This window comes from Macaca thibetana, chromosome 13, assembly GCF_024542745.1.
Source record: "Macaca thibetana thibetana isolate TM-01 chromosome 13, ASM2454274v1, whole genome shotgun sequence".
Taxonomy (NCBI): domain Eukaryota; kingdom Metazoa; phylum Chordata; class Mammalia; order Primates; family Cercopithecidae; genus Macaca; species Macaca thibetana.
In genome coordinates, this window is record NC_065590.1 from 36,067,330 (window position 1) to 36,082,053 (window position 14,724).

Below are 14,724 nucleotides of genomic sequence, written 5' to 3' on the forward strand. Positions count from 1 at the left end.
AGACAGCTAAATGGCCAATAAACCTATGAAAGGGTAAGCATAGCTTTATAGTAATCAATATAATACAACAATGTTTCCAGCAACAATGGAAAGCCCTTTATATCCCATAAGATTGAAAGGACATTAACAGGTGATTAAAAACAATGATGACAATTAATAACAATGATGCACTGTAGGGAAATCTACATTCCTATACGCTATTAGTAGAACCATAAATGAGTCCATCTTTTAAGGCTGCATTTATCAAGATTAAAGATGCACATAACTTTTGCTTCCATTATTTTATTTTATTTTATTTTATTTTTTTTATTTTTTTGAGATAGAGTCTTGCTCTGTCGCCCAGACTGGAGTGCAGTGGTGCGATATCAGCTCACTGCAGCATCCGCCTCCTACGTTCAAGTGATTCTCCTGTCTCAACTCCCGAGCAGCTGGGATTACAGGTGCCCATCACCACGCCCCCTAATTTTTGTAATTTTTTAGTAGAGACAAGGTTTCACCATGTCGGCCAGGCTGGTCTCAAACTCTTGACCTCAAGTGATCCGCCCACCTCGGCCTCCCAAAATGCTGGGATTACAGGCATAAGCCACCACACCTGGTCTGATTTTATTTTCGTTGGCATTTGTGCTAGAGAAACACAGGCTCAGGTGCTCCAAAGTATATACAACAATGATGTGTATTGCTGCACTGCTCAAAACACCAAAAATTTGAAAGCATCTTCAATATTTTCCACAAGAGAAATGGCTGAACAAATACTGGTACATTCATATTATAAAACACCATGTAGTAATTGAAAAGAATGAGGCAATAAGCTATATGAACAGACATTAGTGTATGAAAGTAAGTTACATAATAACATGTGTAGTTTAATCTCATTTATGTAGATTAAAACAACTGAATATTTTCAACCATTCAATATGTATTTAATAAGCACTTATGTGTCAAATACTATTCTAGGGCCTGGGGATACAGAAATGGGCAAAAGAGAAAAGTACTTGTTTCCATAAACCTTGTACTAGGGAGGGAGACAGATAATAAATGTAAAGTTATTTATTTATTTATTTATTTACTTATTTATTTTGAGACGGAGTCCCCCTCTGTCGCCCAGGCTGGAGTGCAGTGGTGTGATCTCGGCTCACGGCAACCTCTGCCTCTTGAGTTCGAATGAGTCTCCTGCCTCCACCTTCTGAGTAGCTGAGATTACAGGCGCCCGCCACCATGCCCACTAATTTTTGTATTTTTATTAGAGGCAGGGTTTCACCATGTTAGTCAAACTGGTCTCAAAATGCTCAAGTGATCTGCCCGCCTCAGCCTCCCAAAGTTTTGAGATTACAGGCGTGAGCCACTGCACCCGGCCTTCAAACAACCTATTTTTAATAAAAAATAAATTTTAAAAATATGTAAGGCAATGATGAGTGCTGGGAAGGCAATAAAACAAGATAAGGGGATATTACTGTCCCTGCCCTAAATAACAAAACCCAATAACCAGAGAGAGTATGTGTGCTGCCACACCCTTTCTACTTTGATGGTCTTGGAAGCAGGAGTGAAGAAGCTTTACCAGCCTGGGTTTCTGAGTACCAAGATGAGCCCCTGTCCACTTGTGATGGACTTATGTGAGTGATAAATGCATTTGTGTTTTGTTGGGCCTCTAAAATTTGGGATTGTCTCTGCAGCAAAATATAGCCTATCTTACTAAAGTAGCCCTCTTTTTTTGAATTGCTCCTTTTCTGGGAGGAGTTTGGGAGGAGCATCAGGAAAGAGGAACAGCTTTCATTCCAGGGCTTCCTTGCAGGTAGGCACTTATTAGGGTGAAATGTACTCATTCCGAGTCCTACATTTTGCTGCCCCTCAAGTCTCCTCAAAGAGGGGTGAGCTCTGGGGGTATGTGGGAGGATGAATTCTGCCCAGAGAGCCTTTGCTTGGGAGAGGTGGTGACCCCTGGCCTAACAGTAGTTAGCTTATGCTTCTGACCTCAGGTGCCCTGCTGGCACCTCTCCAGTAGACACCCCCCGCGACGCCCCGTCCCACCTCCAAAGCCCTATCTCACTTCTTTTCCTACCTAGAACCAGGTAGTCTCTGTGCACAATAAGCTGATAATATGCTGACTTTTTTTTTTTTTTTTTTTGAAACGGAGTCTCCCTCTGTCACCCAGGCTGGAGTGCAACGGCGTGATCTTGGCTCACTGCAACCTCCGCCTCCCGGGTTCAAGCGATTCTCCTCCCTCAGCCTCCTGAGTAGCTGAGATTACAGGCGCCCACTGCCGCGCCTGGCTAATTTTTGTATTTTTAGTAGAGACGGGGTTTCGCCATGTTGCCCAGGCTGGTTTTGAGTTCCTGACCTCGGGTGATCTGCCCACCTCGGCCTCCCAAAGTGCTGGGATTACAGGCATGAGCCACCATGCCTTGCCGATAATATGCTGACTTTTAAGTGTGCAAGGCCCTTCCTGCCCCTACCTACAAACATAATGTGATTACTATAAAAATTCCTTATGGAAAATTCATTCTCAAGTTTATTGGGAACATTGAAAATGCTAGAATAGTCAACAAGAAAAGTTAAACAATAGGAGTGAATACATGTATTACCACACAGCAAGTATGTTACAAATCTACAGCAACTAAAATGGTATAATGCTGCACAAGGGTTATGAAGCAAATCCATGTGTCTGTGTGGATCTGGTATGTTATGAAGACAGTATTTCGAATTAGTTGGAGGAAAGACAGGTTTATCAGAGATATGACTTTTGGACAATTAGTTCATTATTTGGAATAAAGTTATTTATCTCACACTGTGTGCAAAAATAAACACAAATTTAAATGTAAATAAAGCTCTAAAATTTGAAGAACAAATATAAAATAACTTTCTAAAAAGGAAAATAAATGACATATTTGAGTACCAAAAATAAATGCTTCTGCCGGGTAAGAGACAGTTAAAACACAAATGAAGATTGGGAGAAAATATTCATAATGAATGCTTAAGAGAGTCCTAATGTCTGGTGTACACACAGCCTCTGTAAACCAGTGAGTAAAGTCAAGCAGTCCAGGGAGAAACCAAACAAATTATTCAGAGAAGGAGAAATGCATGTGGTTAATAAATATGAAAAACGACTCGGGCTAGAGGAATCAGAAAAATGAAAGTTTTTTTTTTTTTTTTTTTTTTTTTTTTTTTTTTTTTTTTTTGAGATGGAGTCTCGCTGTGTCGCCCAGGCTGGAGTGCAGTGGCCGGATCTCAGCTCACTGCAAGCTCTGCCTCCCGGGTTTTTACGCCATTCTCCTGCCTCAGCCTCCCGAGTAGCCGGGACTACAGGCGCCCGCCACCTCGCCCGGCTAGTTTTTTGTATTTTTTAGTAGAGACGGGGTTTCACCGTGTTAGCCAGGATGGTCTCGATCTCCTGACCTCGTGATCCGCCCGTCTCGGCCTCCCAAAGTGCTGGGATTACAGGCTTGAGCCACCGCGCCCGGCCAAAATGAAAGTTTTAACAGCAATGAGATACCTCCTTTTGTTTTTTTTTTTTTTGAGATGCCATATTTTATCTATCAGACTTGGAAAGTTGTGCTGGCAAGGCTGAGCAGAATTAGGTTCTCTCAAGCTGTGTTAATAAGAACATAAATTGATATAATATATGGTTTTTGAAGAGAAATAATGCCTAACTAAACTTAAAATGCACAGTGCCTTTGTCTCAGAATTTTTATAGAGCTTTCTATCACACAGAAACATTGGCATACTTGATAAATACAGACCCATTGTTTGTAGCATAGTTTGCAAGAGGGAACAAAAGGGAAAAAACTGAATGTTTATCAATAGGAAAATTGTCAATAAAATCATAGTCTAGTAATAACTTTCGCTATATGTAGACATTAACAAGAACGAGACACATAACCTGGATGGATGTTTATTGTATACTACTAAGTGAAATGGCAAGTGTGCATAAACCCATTTTTATATTTTAAAAAAGCAGTAAAAGTAAATCCTCTGTGTGCATGTGTCTGTGTTTTTATAACCACACAGGAACAAATCTGGCAAAATAAGCACCTCACTCTTCTCTTGCCTCTGAGGAGTGGAAACTGATCAGGGAGAAAAGATTCTACGCATTTTTTGTCTTTCTTTATTATTTCTTTTGCTGAAAAAACTAGGTAATAAAAATTTTGGTAACAAAAATTTTTAATATGTTTGTGTATGTATATATAATGTTTTAAATGCTGGATGACGATTTTTCTAACTAAGAGCTAGAATCTAGAAGCCCAAAAAGGAACGACCATTAAATGTGATTAGGGTTTAAATGTCAGTTTAGGAAAAAAAAAAAAAAATCCCACGAAGAAAGTTTTTTGTTGTTGTTGTTTTGTTGTTTTTGTTTTTTTAGAAAGTGACCTGGGAGTTGTTTGCAATACATGTCACAGAAAAAGGGCTCCTTTCCTTACTATATAAGTAGCACTGCCAAAGATGAGAAAACGATTAGTGATTCGATGGAGAAATGGCTAAATATATGAATAATTCACAGAAGAGAATATTAAATGAAAAATAACTACATAAAAACATGCTTAACCTCACTAGCAATTTAAACTACTAATAAAATGGGATTATTTTGTCACTTGAAAAGATTTCACTCTAAAAAATTAAGTATATCCTGAGTTGGGAGGACGTAGAGAAATGGCACTTTTATACAAGATGGCTAAGAGCATAAATCAGTATTTTTGATATAAAATTTGGAAATACTATCATAACTTTAAATTTATATCCTTGGATTTTAAAAGTTTGCTTCCAGGAATTTATCCTATAATTATATTCATACCGTGTATATGTAAAATGATTGTTGTTACTTTAAATATTTTATTATGACAAATTTCAAACATTTACAAAATTAGGGAGAGCAGTATAATGAGCTCCAATATACCTGTCACCCAATTTCAACTATTAGAAACTCAGGAATAATCTTATTTCTTCTATTCTGCTGTAATTGTTAGCAAATTCTAGAAGTCATAACATTTCGCTTACGAGTATTTCAACATGTATCTCTAAAAAAGAGGGACTCTTAAGAAAGTCACCTACAATACTATTATCACAATAAAAATTGACAGTTATTCCTTAACATAATAAAATATCCCACCTGGTTTTACATTTTCCAAATTGTCTCATAAATAAGATTAAACAAAACCATTTGTTCAAAGGAGCACTCATTCTATGGTAAAAATGAGATGTTGCCTGATAAAAAGATAGGAATAATTAAATATAAAACAAACCATTTGTTCAAATTAGGATACAAAGATGTTCACTACAGCCTTGTTTGTAATAATGAAAAATTACAACCAACCTAAATATCCATCAATAGAGAACCAGTTAAATAAGTTATATTATATCTACATAATGGAATCCTATGTGGTGGTTAAAAAAAATGAGGGAGTTCTAGAAAGAAAGATTTCCACAAATATTCTTTTACCATACTTGCAAGCTAAGACAATTTTTTTAAATTAAAAAAAGCCATTGCCAAAAATCCCATTTTTGTAATATATAACTTACATATTTGTATTTTTCAATTACTAGGTAAAGTTTGGAAGGTAAATCTTAGGAGTGGAAGTGTATTATGTAAGAGAAATGAGAAACTTTTAAATTTTATATGACATAGCAAAATAGTATGGATTGCTTTTGTAATTAAAAAAGATATTTTATGAGAGGCCCAGGCAGGAGGATTGCTTGAGGCCAAGAGTTTTAGACTGGCCTCCTCAATATGGTGAAACCCTCTCTACTAAAAAAAAAATAAAAAAAAAAAAATTAAAGCCAGGTCAGCATTGTGGGGATTGCCTGTAGTCCCAGCTACTCCAGAGGCTGAGGCGAGAGGACTGCTTGAGGCTAGGAGTTCAAGATTATAGTGGGCTATTGTTGGGCCACTGCACTCCAGCCTGGGTGACAGAGTGAGCCCTTGTCTCTAAAAAATAAAATATAATGACATAACAAAAATAAAAAGATACTTTATACTTTTGAAAACAAAAGACCATCCTAAACCGAATCAAAGGATAAATTGTAAACTAAAATGTTGCAACACATATTGAAAGCAATACATAGAGTTTCTGCAAATCAGTGAGGAAACAGTATATTTGCAAATTAAACTGGTCAAAGGAAATGAATCAATAGATAGAGGAAATACAGCTGGCTAATGAATATGAAGATTGACAAAGATGAAATGATACAAAATGTCCAATGTGGGAACAGGGCAAAGGGGTGGGCATAAATTACTAAACTTCTCCTGCAGAATAACTTGGCTATATTTATCAAGATGTAAAATGTGAACTGTGCTGGCAAATTTGGGGAAACAATCACTTTCAGACATCCCTGGTGGCAGTGTAAATTGTTACTATCTTACCGAGGACAATTTGGGATTATCTTGCAAATTTCAAACACAGATACTATTTGACCCAGTAACTTACTTTTAGGAACTTTTCTGACAGATATACTCACACATGTGGAAATGACCAAGAACAGGTTTTTTTTATTTCAGGATTACATATAATAGAAACAGATAAGAAAATAACCAAATGTCCACAAATAGGGCACTGGTTATATGATATTCATTATGATCCACCTAGTCCATTTAAATTGAATATTATGCATCTATAAAAAAACAAACAAATAGCTATTTACACCCCAAGATATATTGGGAGAAAAAAATTATATAACTGCACTGATTTCCATAGGCATAAACATTATCTGGAAGGACATATTAGAAAGTCCTTGAGCCAGGTGGGAAGTGGGTGATGGGGACAGGGATGGGAGAGGTTTTTCACGGGATACTTTTTAAAAAGTGCTGTGGCTCCCACCTGTAATCCCAGCTATGTGGGCGTTTGAGTCCAGCTTAAACCCAAAATAGTGAGACCCCCATCTCCTGATGTCTGAAAAAAAAAAAAGATGTTTTGATGAATTATCTATTTTACAATTACCCATTACAGAAAATGAAACATATTTAAATTGCGTGTGTAAACCTTTTGAAGCAGCAATCACACTGCTAGAAACTTATCCCACAGAAACAAAGGTCGAGAAGACCGCTGCCTTCGAAGCTTACTTCAGTGTTTATACTAAGGAAAAACAACCCCGACGCCCCTCCTGTCTTTAGGGAAATTAGGCTCTCCCCAACCAAAGGAATACTTAATTCTACAGTCAAGGGACAGCAAGAACTAGTTCAGCAGAAAAGATGATCACTGCAGATTAAATTTTTTGAAATGGTAAATTGCAAATCAGCCTATGAAATATGATCCTGCTTTTATTTATTTGTTCGTATAAGAGCATGGAAAAATCGCCTGGAAGGACTCGCCCAGAATTGAAAACAATGGCTGTTCCTGGGATCCTTCTCTGCCTTTGGTTTTTAAAAAAAATCGAGCTCGTATTACTTTTTGAATTTAAATCCTCTATTTACCTGTCTACATTGTAAGTGTGGCCCTGCCGGAGGCTGTGCTTTGCAGTGTCCTGGCTCCCGCAGCTCCGCGGGAGGACGCCGTGGGCTGCCAAGCAGTGGGGAATAGAAGGCGGGATAGGGGCTCTGAAAGTCAGTGTCTCCAGCAAGGCGCTAAGGAAACCGTGGCATCAACTGCGCGGTTATTTTTGGCTCCAGTCGTGGGCTGCAGCCTTGTGAGCTGGCAGGGGCAGGGGCACAGATTTATCTAGTTATTTCTGTCAAGCCTCTGGCTGGCTTTGCCCGTGGAACCTCACACCCAGCAGCCGCCAAAAGCCGGGACACTCACCATTGACTTTATGAGCGGCCCAGCGCTTCCCAAGACCTCCGCTCCAGCCTGGGCCGGCCTCTAAGCGGCCGCATATGTGAGGGTTTTCAGTTTTTGTAATTTTGTAGTTTTGTAATTTTGTAGTTTCAGGTTTTGTAATTCAGTGCTTCCCAAAGCTGCGGATTGCACCAACAAAATTCCAAAGCTATGGCGTTGCCAACTTCATCTTTTAACAATTATTCTATGTCCTGCCATGATCACTGTTTCATATAAGAAGGACATTGCAACGTCAAAAAATAAGATAATCTTAGAACACACGTTCTTCCAGGAGAAGGCGTTGGCCGCCTAGTACCTACAGAAATACGCGATGTTGATGAATTCTGTCTCGTTTAAATTATTTGAGAAGTATTTATTGAGTGTCTACTGTATGCTAAAAGCATCCGGGAAGATCGCCTGGATTTGGTGGGCACAGTGACCACCTTCTACGCGGTCTTTGCCTGGCGTCGAGGGAACAGGGCTCGGGGAGCCTGCCCCCTAGACTTCAGCGCGGAAGTCCCTACCCAACTATTCATGGCCTGGCTGTGGGAGCTGGGCAGAAATAGCTCACATCCCTGGGACACTGCATGCCGGCAGCTTCAGCCAGGATCAGTCTGGCACACAGTAGGTACGCATTAATGTTTGTGGAATAAGTTAAAGAACAAGAAATGCGCGGTAGCTCAGTCCTGTAATCCAGCAATTTGGGAGGTCGAGGAGGAAGGATCGCTTGAGCCCAGGGGTTCAAGGTTACAGTGAACTATGATTGCACCCTTGAACTCCAGTCTGGGCGACAGAGCAACCAGTGTATCTAAAAAAAGTAAAAGAAAAAAGGAAAAAAAAAAAAGAAAGAAAGAATAAAGTATGTTAAGGCTACGGGGGAGATGTTCAAGGAGGGCCCTGAGCCCTTACAAGCCCAAGGCCCTATCAAGACCTTACAGCACACTCCTCCAGTCTGGCACTCACCCTGACTCTCCCGGTGCATTCACCCTGGCTCTGTAGGTCACATCCAAGCCTGGGGCTGCTACCTCTTTCTGCAGTGCTGGATGTCCCCAGTCAGCATCCACCAACAGTGGGAGAACCTAGGGCACTGAAACCCCCAACCACCTTCTGGGATAAGCGCGGTTGGGGGTGTGAGAAGTGAACTAGGCTCCTAGATCTGTCTGGCCCCAGGGATTGGTGGGCAGGCTCATGCAGCCTTGGTGTCCTCTATCAGAGTATCTTGAACTGGGGTACAGAATCTGCAGATGCACAGCCAGGTAACTGGCTGCTGGCTCTCCAAGGGTAGTCAGGTCTAGCATTATTTGTGATTTTATATTAAGCAAAGAGCAAATAGGCAAAATTCACATGCTCCACCTCCCACCATTAAAATAGAAATCAAAGAAATGTAGCCAACAAGAAAGGAGCATGCGGCCAAGAGGTTTAATTGGGGAAATGGCACCCAGGCCAACATGATGTATAGACACCCTGTCTCCTTACAGATGGTGCACAAAAGAGGAGGACTTGAGCCCGGTGGCTTTGACTGACTGCGGGTGCATGCCACTGCCATCTCTTCCCTTTTCTGTAGCCCCAGGTACCCACTCACTGTCTGGACTTCCAAAGAATTTGGCTTCCTTGCCCCTCGGACTCCCCAGAAGCTACCTGGGGGACCGTTCCTGAAGAGGCGGGTGTGTGGGGCGGGGGATGCGGTGGCGGTTCCATGGGTTCCTGGGTCTACCAGACCAGAAGGGGAACAGAAATCGCCTGAGGAGGGAAGGAGCTGTCTAATCTTCCTGAACGGTTCCCTGAAAATGAAAACTGGGCACACAAGACACAACTACAAGATGATTTTTCCGGTTGCTGGTCTGCTTCAGTGTGTGTTTGTGGGGGTGAGGGTTATGGAAGGGGGAAAACAAAAGAAGACCCAAATGAGAGGGCCTGCTGGCATAGACCCACTAAGGGAATGTGGGCCTCCTGCCGAAAACAAGTAAAAGGGAAAAATAACGTAAAGCAACTCCAAGAAAACAAAACAAAAAAAGAAACCCTCTACAAAAGCTAAAACCAAAGAATAAAAACAAGTACAAAAATCTCAAAGTGTAGTTCCTTGCATGAGCCATTTACACTTTTCCACGTCTGCCTGGGGTGCTGGTCCTGGGTTATCAGGTCTATTAACAGACTCAGATATTGAGACGAAAGTCCCATGGTCCTTGCTAAACGCCTGCGCAGCAGGGCTAGGCCTGCGGCCAGGGCCGATCTCCCCAAGCCCAGTGGCTGCTGGAAATCCAAGCAGAAAGCGAGCAGAGGCCGGCCGGCCATGAGCCTGGACCCGGCTGCTGGAGGCGAGGCGTCTGTCCCTGCAGTAACCTGCCAGCCGGAGCCCCGAAGCTGCACCCCCTTGCACGGCTTCTTCAAACGCGCCAGTGGGAGAATAGGGCCCCAGCGGCTGCACGCCATTGTGCTGTGTGTACGAGTTTGGACTTGCGTGTTTCTGGAGCGTGGGTCCCGGCTGCCCGCAGATTCTCCGAGGGGCTGGACTCCACTAAGGTCAATCCCACCCGTCCCACGGCGGGCATCGCCCAGCCCAAGCAAGAGGCCTGGGCTTCACGAGTCCCCTCACGGCCCCCAGCCATCCGCGCATCCATTCAGCTCCCGGGTGAAAGCGTTTTTGCTGCTGGTGGTGGGGTTGCAGCGAGTGGCTTCTTCAAGGGATCCTGCAGTCATCACGCCCTACCGCTCCCAGACAGAGGGGTTCGGAGGGTTTCGAGTGGGGTTTGAGGACCCACAGTGGTGGCTCTCAGCCCAGAGAGGCCGCTTTGGGTGAGCAGGAACGGACACTACGCATTGTCTGTAAAAGTTGCTGTGTTGGTGGACAGAATTTCCCGGATCTATCAAAATCGGTCGTTAAATTCGCGTCCGGATTAATTTGGGAAACAGGTGCGTTTGAGTGTGCAGGTGCGAGCGTTGATCGTGGGGTCGTAGGGAGTCTGGGGTCAGAGTTGTCCACCTCTTCTGCCTGCTGGGATCCCAGCTCCACCGAAAAGGCTGGTGCTCGGCCACTGCCCTGTGCTGTTTGAGCCACGACTCAGGCGGCCTGTTCCTTTGGTTGCTTCCTGCCTGCCTTTGGTGTGCGGTTTCCAATATAAAACAAAAGGATTCCTCCGTCCCCGCCCTCACTGGTCTAGGGACTGTGCACGCGGAGGTGTGGAGCGGCCTTCTCGGGCCTTAGGGTCCGAATGGGAGGCTCGCTGTGTCCGCGGTGCGATGTGCGGGGTGCCTGTTGTGCGCCCGGCCTATCATCTCAGCAGCTCCGGTCCGTGCCCTTGTGTGACGGGAAGGAGCCTTCATTTTGATGCACGGGAGGCATCATATTTGGCCTCCCTGGCTCCCTACCCTGCATTGGCAGAGGCTTGAGTCACTGGTCCCAAAAGGTTCCCACCAAGGAGATTGGGGAGGGCCGCACTGTGTGGTCTGCAAGATGGTGCTGATTTTCCTTTACCATCAGTGTGTTCTTGACCCCTAGGTGCTCACCTCCCAGTACAGCCCAGACCCTGGGCCAGAGCCAGAAGGAGGGGGAAAGGGGTGACTTGGGAGAGGCCTCAAACAACAAAGGTCCACTGCCCCACCCATCAAAAGTGGTTAACCTCAGAGCTACACCCTTCCTTCTGTCAACAAATATTTATGGAGATCCTACCGGGTGTTTGCAGTTTTAGACATCACCTCTGATTCTTGGCAAGTCCTTTAAGGTAAGGGCTGTGGGTCCCTTTGTAAGATGAGGAGGCAAGCAAAGAGAAACAAAGAAATTGGTTCAGGTTTAAAGGGCTATAAGGTCAGTAATCTAAACCAACTTTGCTTAACTCTGGCGCCCAAGCTCTCCTCCTACTCCCTGTGCCAAAGGACTCCCTCAACAAACCTGCTCCCCTGTGGTGGGCTCTTAGGTGGAGGAGTGCAGAATGAAAGGAGGCAGAAAGGACCCAGAAGGCCTCCCCAAGAAAGGGGAGGTCCTGAGGAGGCCCCAACCCAACATTGACACAGGACAGCAAGTGCAAATGCCTCCCTTTTACCTTTTAGTGGTTTCCTTCCAAAGATTCTTTGGGAGGATGTGTTCTCAGAGGTCAAGGGAAAAGTGTATTGAAGACCTATGGAAGGGATGTTCATTCAGGGGCCAAGGCAGTTCAGACTTTCCTTCACCAGTCCAGGCCTGTCTCATTGATCAGAGCCCTGAGCCATGGCAGGACTGCCAGTGACTCAGGTGACCCTGGCTAGGAGAGATTAGTGGTAAATCACATCCTGAGCGTTTCAGGCCCATAATAACCTCCCCATCATTAAATGGGGAAGGGCAGAGGGATTTATAAAAGCCACACTTGCCTTTCATTTCTGTTACGTGTGTGAATATATCCTCTATGCTTTATATCTAATATTTTGATTATATTTTACAAACGCAATGGCACCTCTGTGTGTGCACATACATTTATAAAAAGTACACCCCCTGAAGACTCACACAGGCTGTCTTACATCCAGTGCAAGCCCATCTCTGCCTGACTGTGGATTGCTCCAGCTTGGGTGGCCCCACCTCACAGGCTGGAGGGTCACTTTTGAATTCCACTTCCTATTAGTTTACCCCTGAAGGCTATTTAATTGACATCTGTACACAAAACTTATTTGCTCTACATAAAGGGTTAGTAGGGCAGAGAGGGTGTTAGGTGGGCACAGAACTCACAATTGTCCTGGGGGGAAGAAAATGCCCACCCATAGGTGGGGTTCAAAGTGATGAGTGTCACAGGCAGGGACTTTAGATCTTCCCCTGGGAATGTGTGGGATTGGGGGACTGAGTTCTCTGGCAGTCCTACAGATTTTTTTAAAGGAACCAAAAGGGCTGCTTATGCCTTCACTCAGGACACCCCACAGTCTAAAGAACAAAACCGGATTTAATCCCTGGTGCCCAACAGGTCCATACACCTGCTAGAATTCCTGATGGTATAACTGCCTTGACTTAAGCAGTCAACTATGAGTGGCAGTGAGCACCCACTGTCCCAGTGACATCTAGCACCAGCAATGTTTCCCAGAGCTAGGGCCCCTACTTCTGTATTCAAGGCAGTCATCAGTCACCCTCACACTGGGCTGCCTTCATGCTCTGCACTCCAGTCCTCAGAGCCACCCACACCCAGCAGTCGCAGAGAGGTCGTACCCAACTGGCCCAGGGTGTCCCAGTCAGCTTGAGGGTAGCCGAGCTCAGACCAAACAGAATCCCTTCGCTGGAACGACCCAGGGCCAGCTTCCAGCCTGTTCCCTTTCCCCAGGCGGAGGCCAAAGAAATCAGCTCGGGACAGTGGCCTCCAGAGGCCCAGAGGCTCTCCCGAGCGGCGCGTGTGAAGAGGCTGGAAAGAGGCAGCGGGAGGAAGCCGGGAGGAGGGAGCCCAGGAAGGAGCCTGGGGGAGCCATTACCGCCAGTGGCCTCTTCTGGCGCTGGGTCTCCCGGTCGCAGGGCTTGGGGTGGAGGAGGCAACGGACTTCAGTCTCTGGCCGCGACCTGGGGTCGGGCTGAGGGCAAGACCCTGGAGTCCCCTTTCTCCTCCCATCTCGCCGGGCAAGGCCCAGATCCTGGGAAAGCGGAGCCCTCGGCACTGCGAAAGGCTGGCGCTGGGGGCCTGGGGAGCCTCGGCCTCGCGGCGAGGAGGCCAGGAAGAGCTGGGTAATCGGTCGCAGTCCAGATCGAGGCGCTTGCAGGAAGAAGGTGCCGGGAAGACGCGTTCGGCTGAGAGGAATGGCCGGGAAAGAAGAGAGGAGGACGAAAGCCAAGGGAGAAAGGGAAGGACGTGAAGGCCAGGCCGCGGGAAGGCGGCGCCGAGAGCCGGCTGGGCCCAGGCGCCGCGAGGAAGTGGGAAGCGAGAGAGTGAAGCACAGCTGGCGAGCGCCGCGCACGCCACTCTCCGCGTCCCGCGCCATCTCCCCCGGGCAATCCGTGCGGGTCCGGATTGCCGGGGATGGGAAACGCGGCTGAGCAGGACGGGAGGAAGCACCCCGGCCGCCCTGCAGAGCCAGGGCCTTTTCCTCCCGCGGTTGCCGACGCTGCTCTCTCCACGTCCTGTCCCCGCGGAGCGCGCGTGACGCTTTTCTCCGCACTTGCTTGAGGGTCACGGGACAGAGACCAGGCTCTCAGCATCCGGCACTCCATTTCTGCCCCCGCCACAGTAGAGGTCCCGGGTGGGCCTACGACTAGGGGACTGGACCGAGAGGCGGAGAAACGGGGACCGCTTCGGTACCATTCGCTGCTTTGTCCCCTCACTCAGCTCAATGTCCAGCACACAATAGACGCTCAAAATAATATTTGCTGAATGAATGACTGGATGACGAATAAATGAATATATGAATTGGGAGATGTTACCTGCAAGAAGGTCGGGGGCCCCAGTATGGGTAGGGTGAGGGTCCAGTGGAGCAGGGCCACGGGCTGTCCCCTTACCTCGCACCAGGATGCGGCGGCAGTGGTCTGCCTCGCCGGGCCCGGGCTGCCCGTCGCTGTCGGCTCCGCTCTCCCTGGAGCCTGCGGGACTGGAGGCTGAGGTCCCGGCCACCTCCGTTGGGCTGTGGCCACCGCCATCAGCTCGCAAGTCCTCCGCTCCGCCGCGGTCCCCGCCGCGCCCACCGCCGCCAGCAGACTCCGCCCGGCGCGCGGGGCCCCGGTCGCGCTCGGCGCCCCCATCGCCCATGCCGACCGCCACTGCCAACCCCACTATCGAGGAGCAAGCCTAGGCTGGTCGTGAGCGCCGCTCCCCGCCCCTCACGCCCCCGCCCGACTCCTCCTCCTCTGGCCCCGCCCCTGGCCGCTGCTCCTCCCCTCGCCGCTGATTGGGCGGGAGTCAGGGTTCCTAGACTCCCAGCTGCGCCGGGGCTCCGCGCCAGGGGGAGAGATGGAGGGGGAGGGGAGCGGTGGTCCCACTCCACCCGTAGTCTAGCCCTGCTCCAAACCGGGCAGAGGGAGAATGAGGCGGCCTTGAGGAATGCCCTACAACCCCTC

General features: G+C 46.7%; 1 protein-coding gene across 1 annotated transcript in view; it reads right to left on the reverse strand.

Annotated features, from left to right (window-relative positions):
* The window catches only part of VAX2 (ventral anterior homeobox 2), a 33,679-nt gene extending 19,247 nt beyond the window's left edge, over window positions 1–14,432 (reverse strand). Inside the window, exon 1 of the mRNA XM_050754511.1 lies at window positions 14,170–14,432. Coding sequence (XP_050610468.1) covers window positions 14,170–14,416 — 247 coding nt within the window. The 5' untranslated portion in view covers window positions 14,417–14,432. The remainder of the gene's footprint in view (window positions 1–14,169) is intronic.
* Window positions 14,433–14,724: the final 292 nt, after the last annotated feature.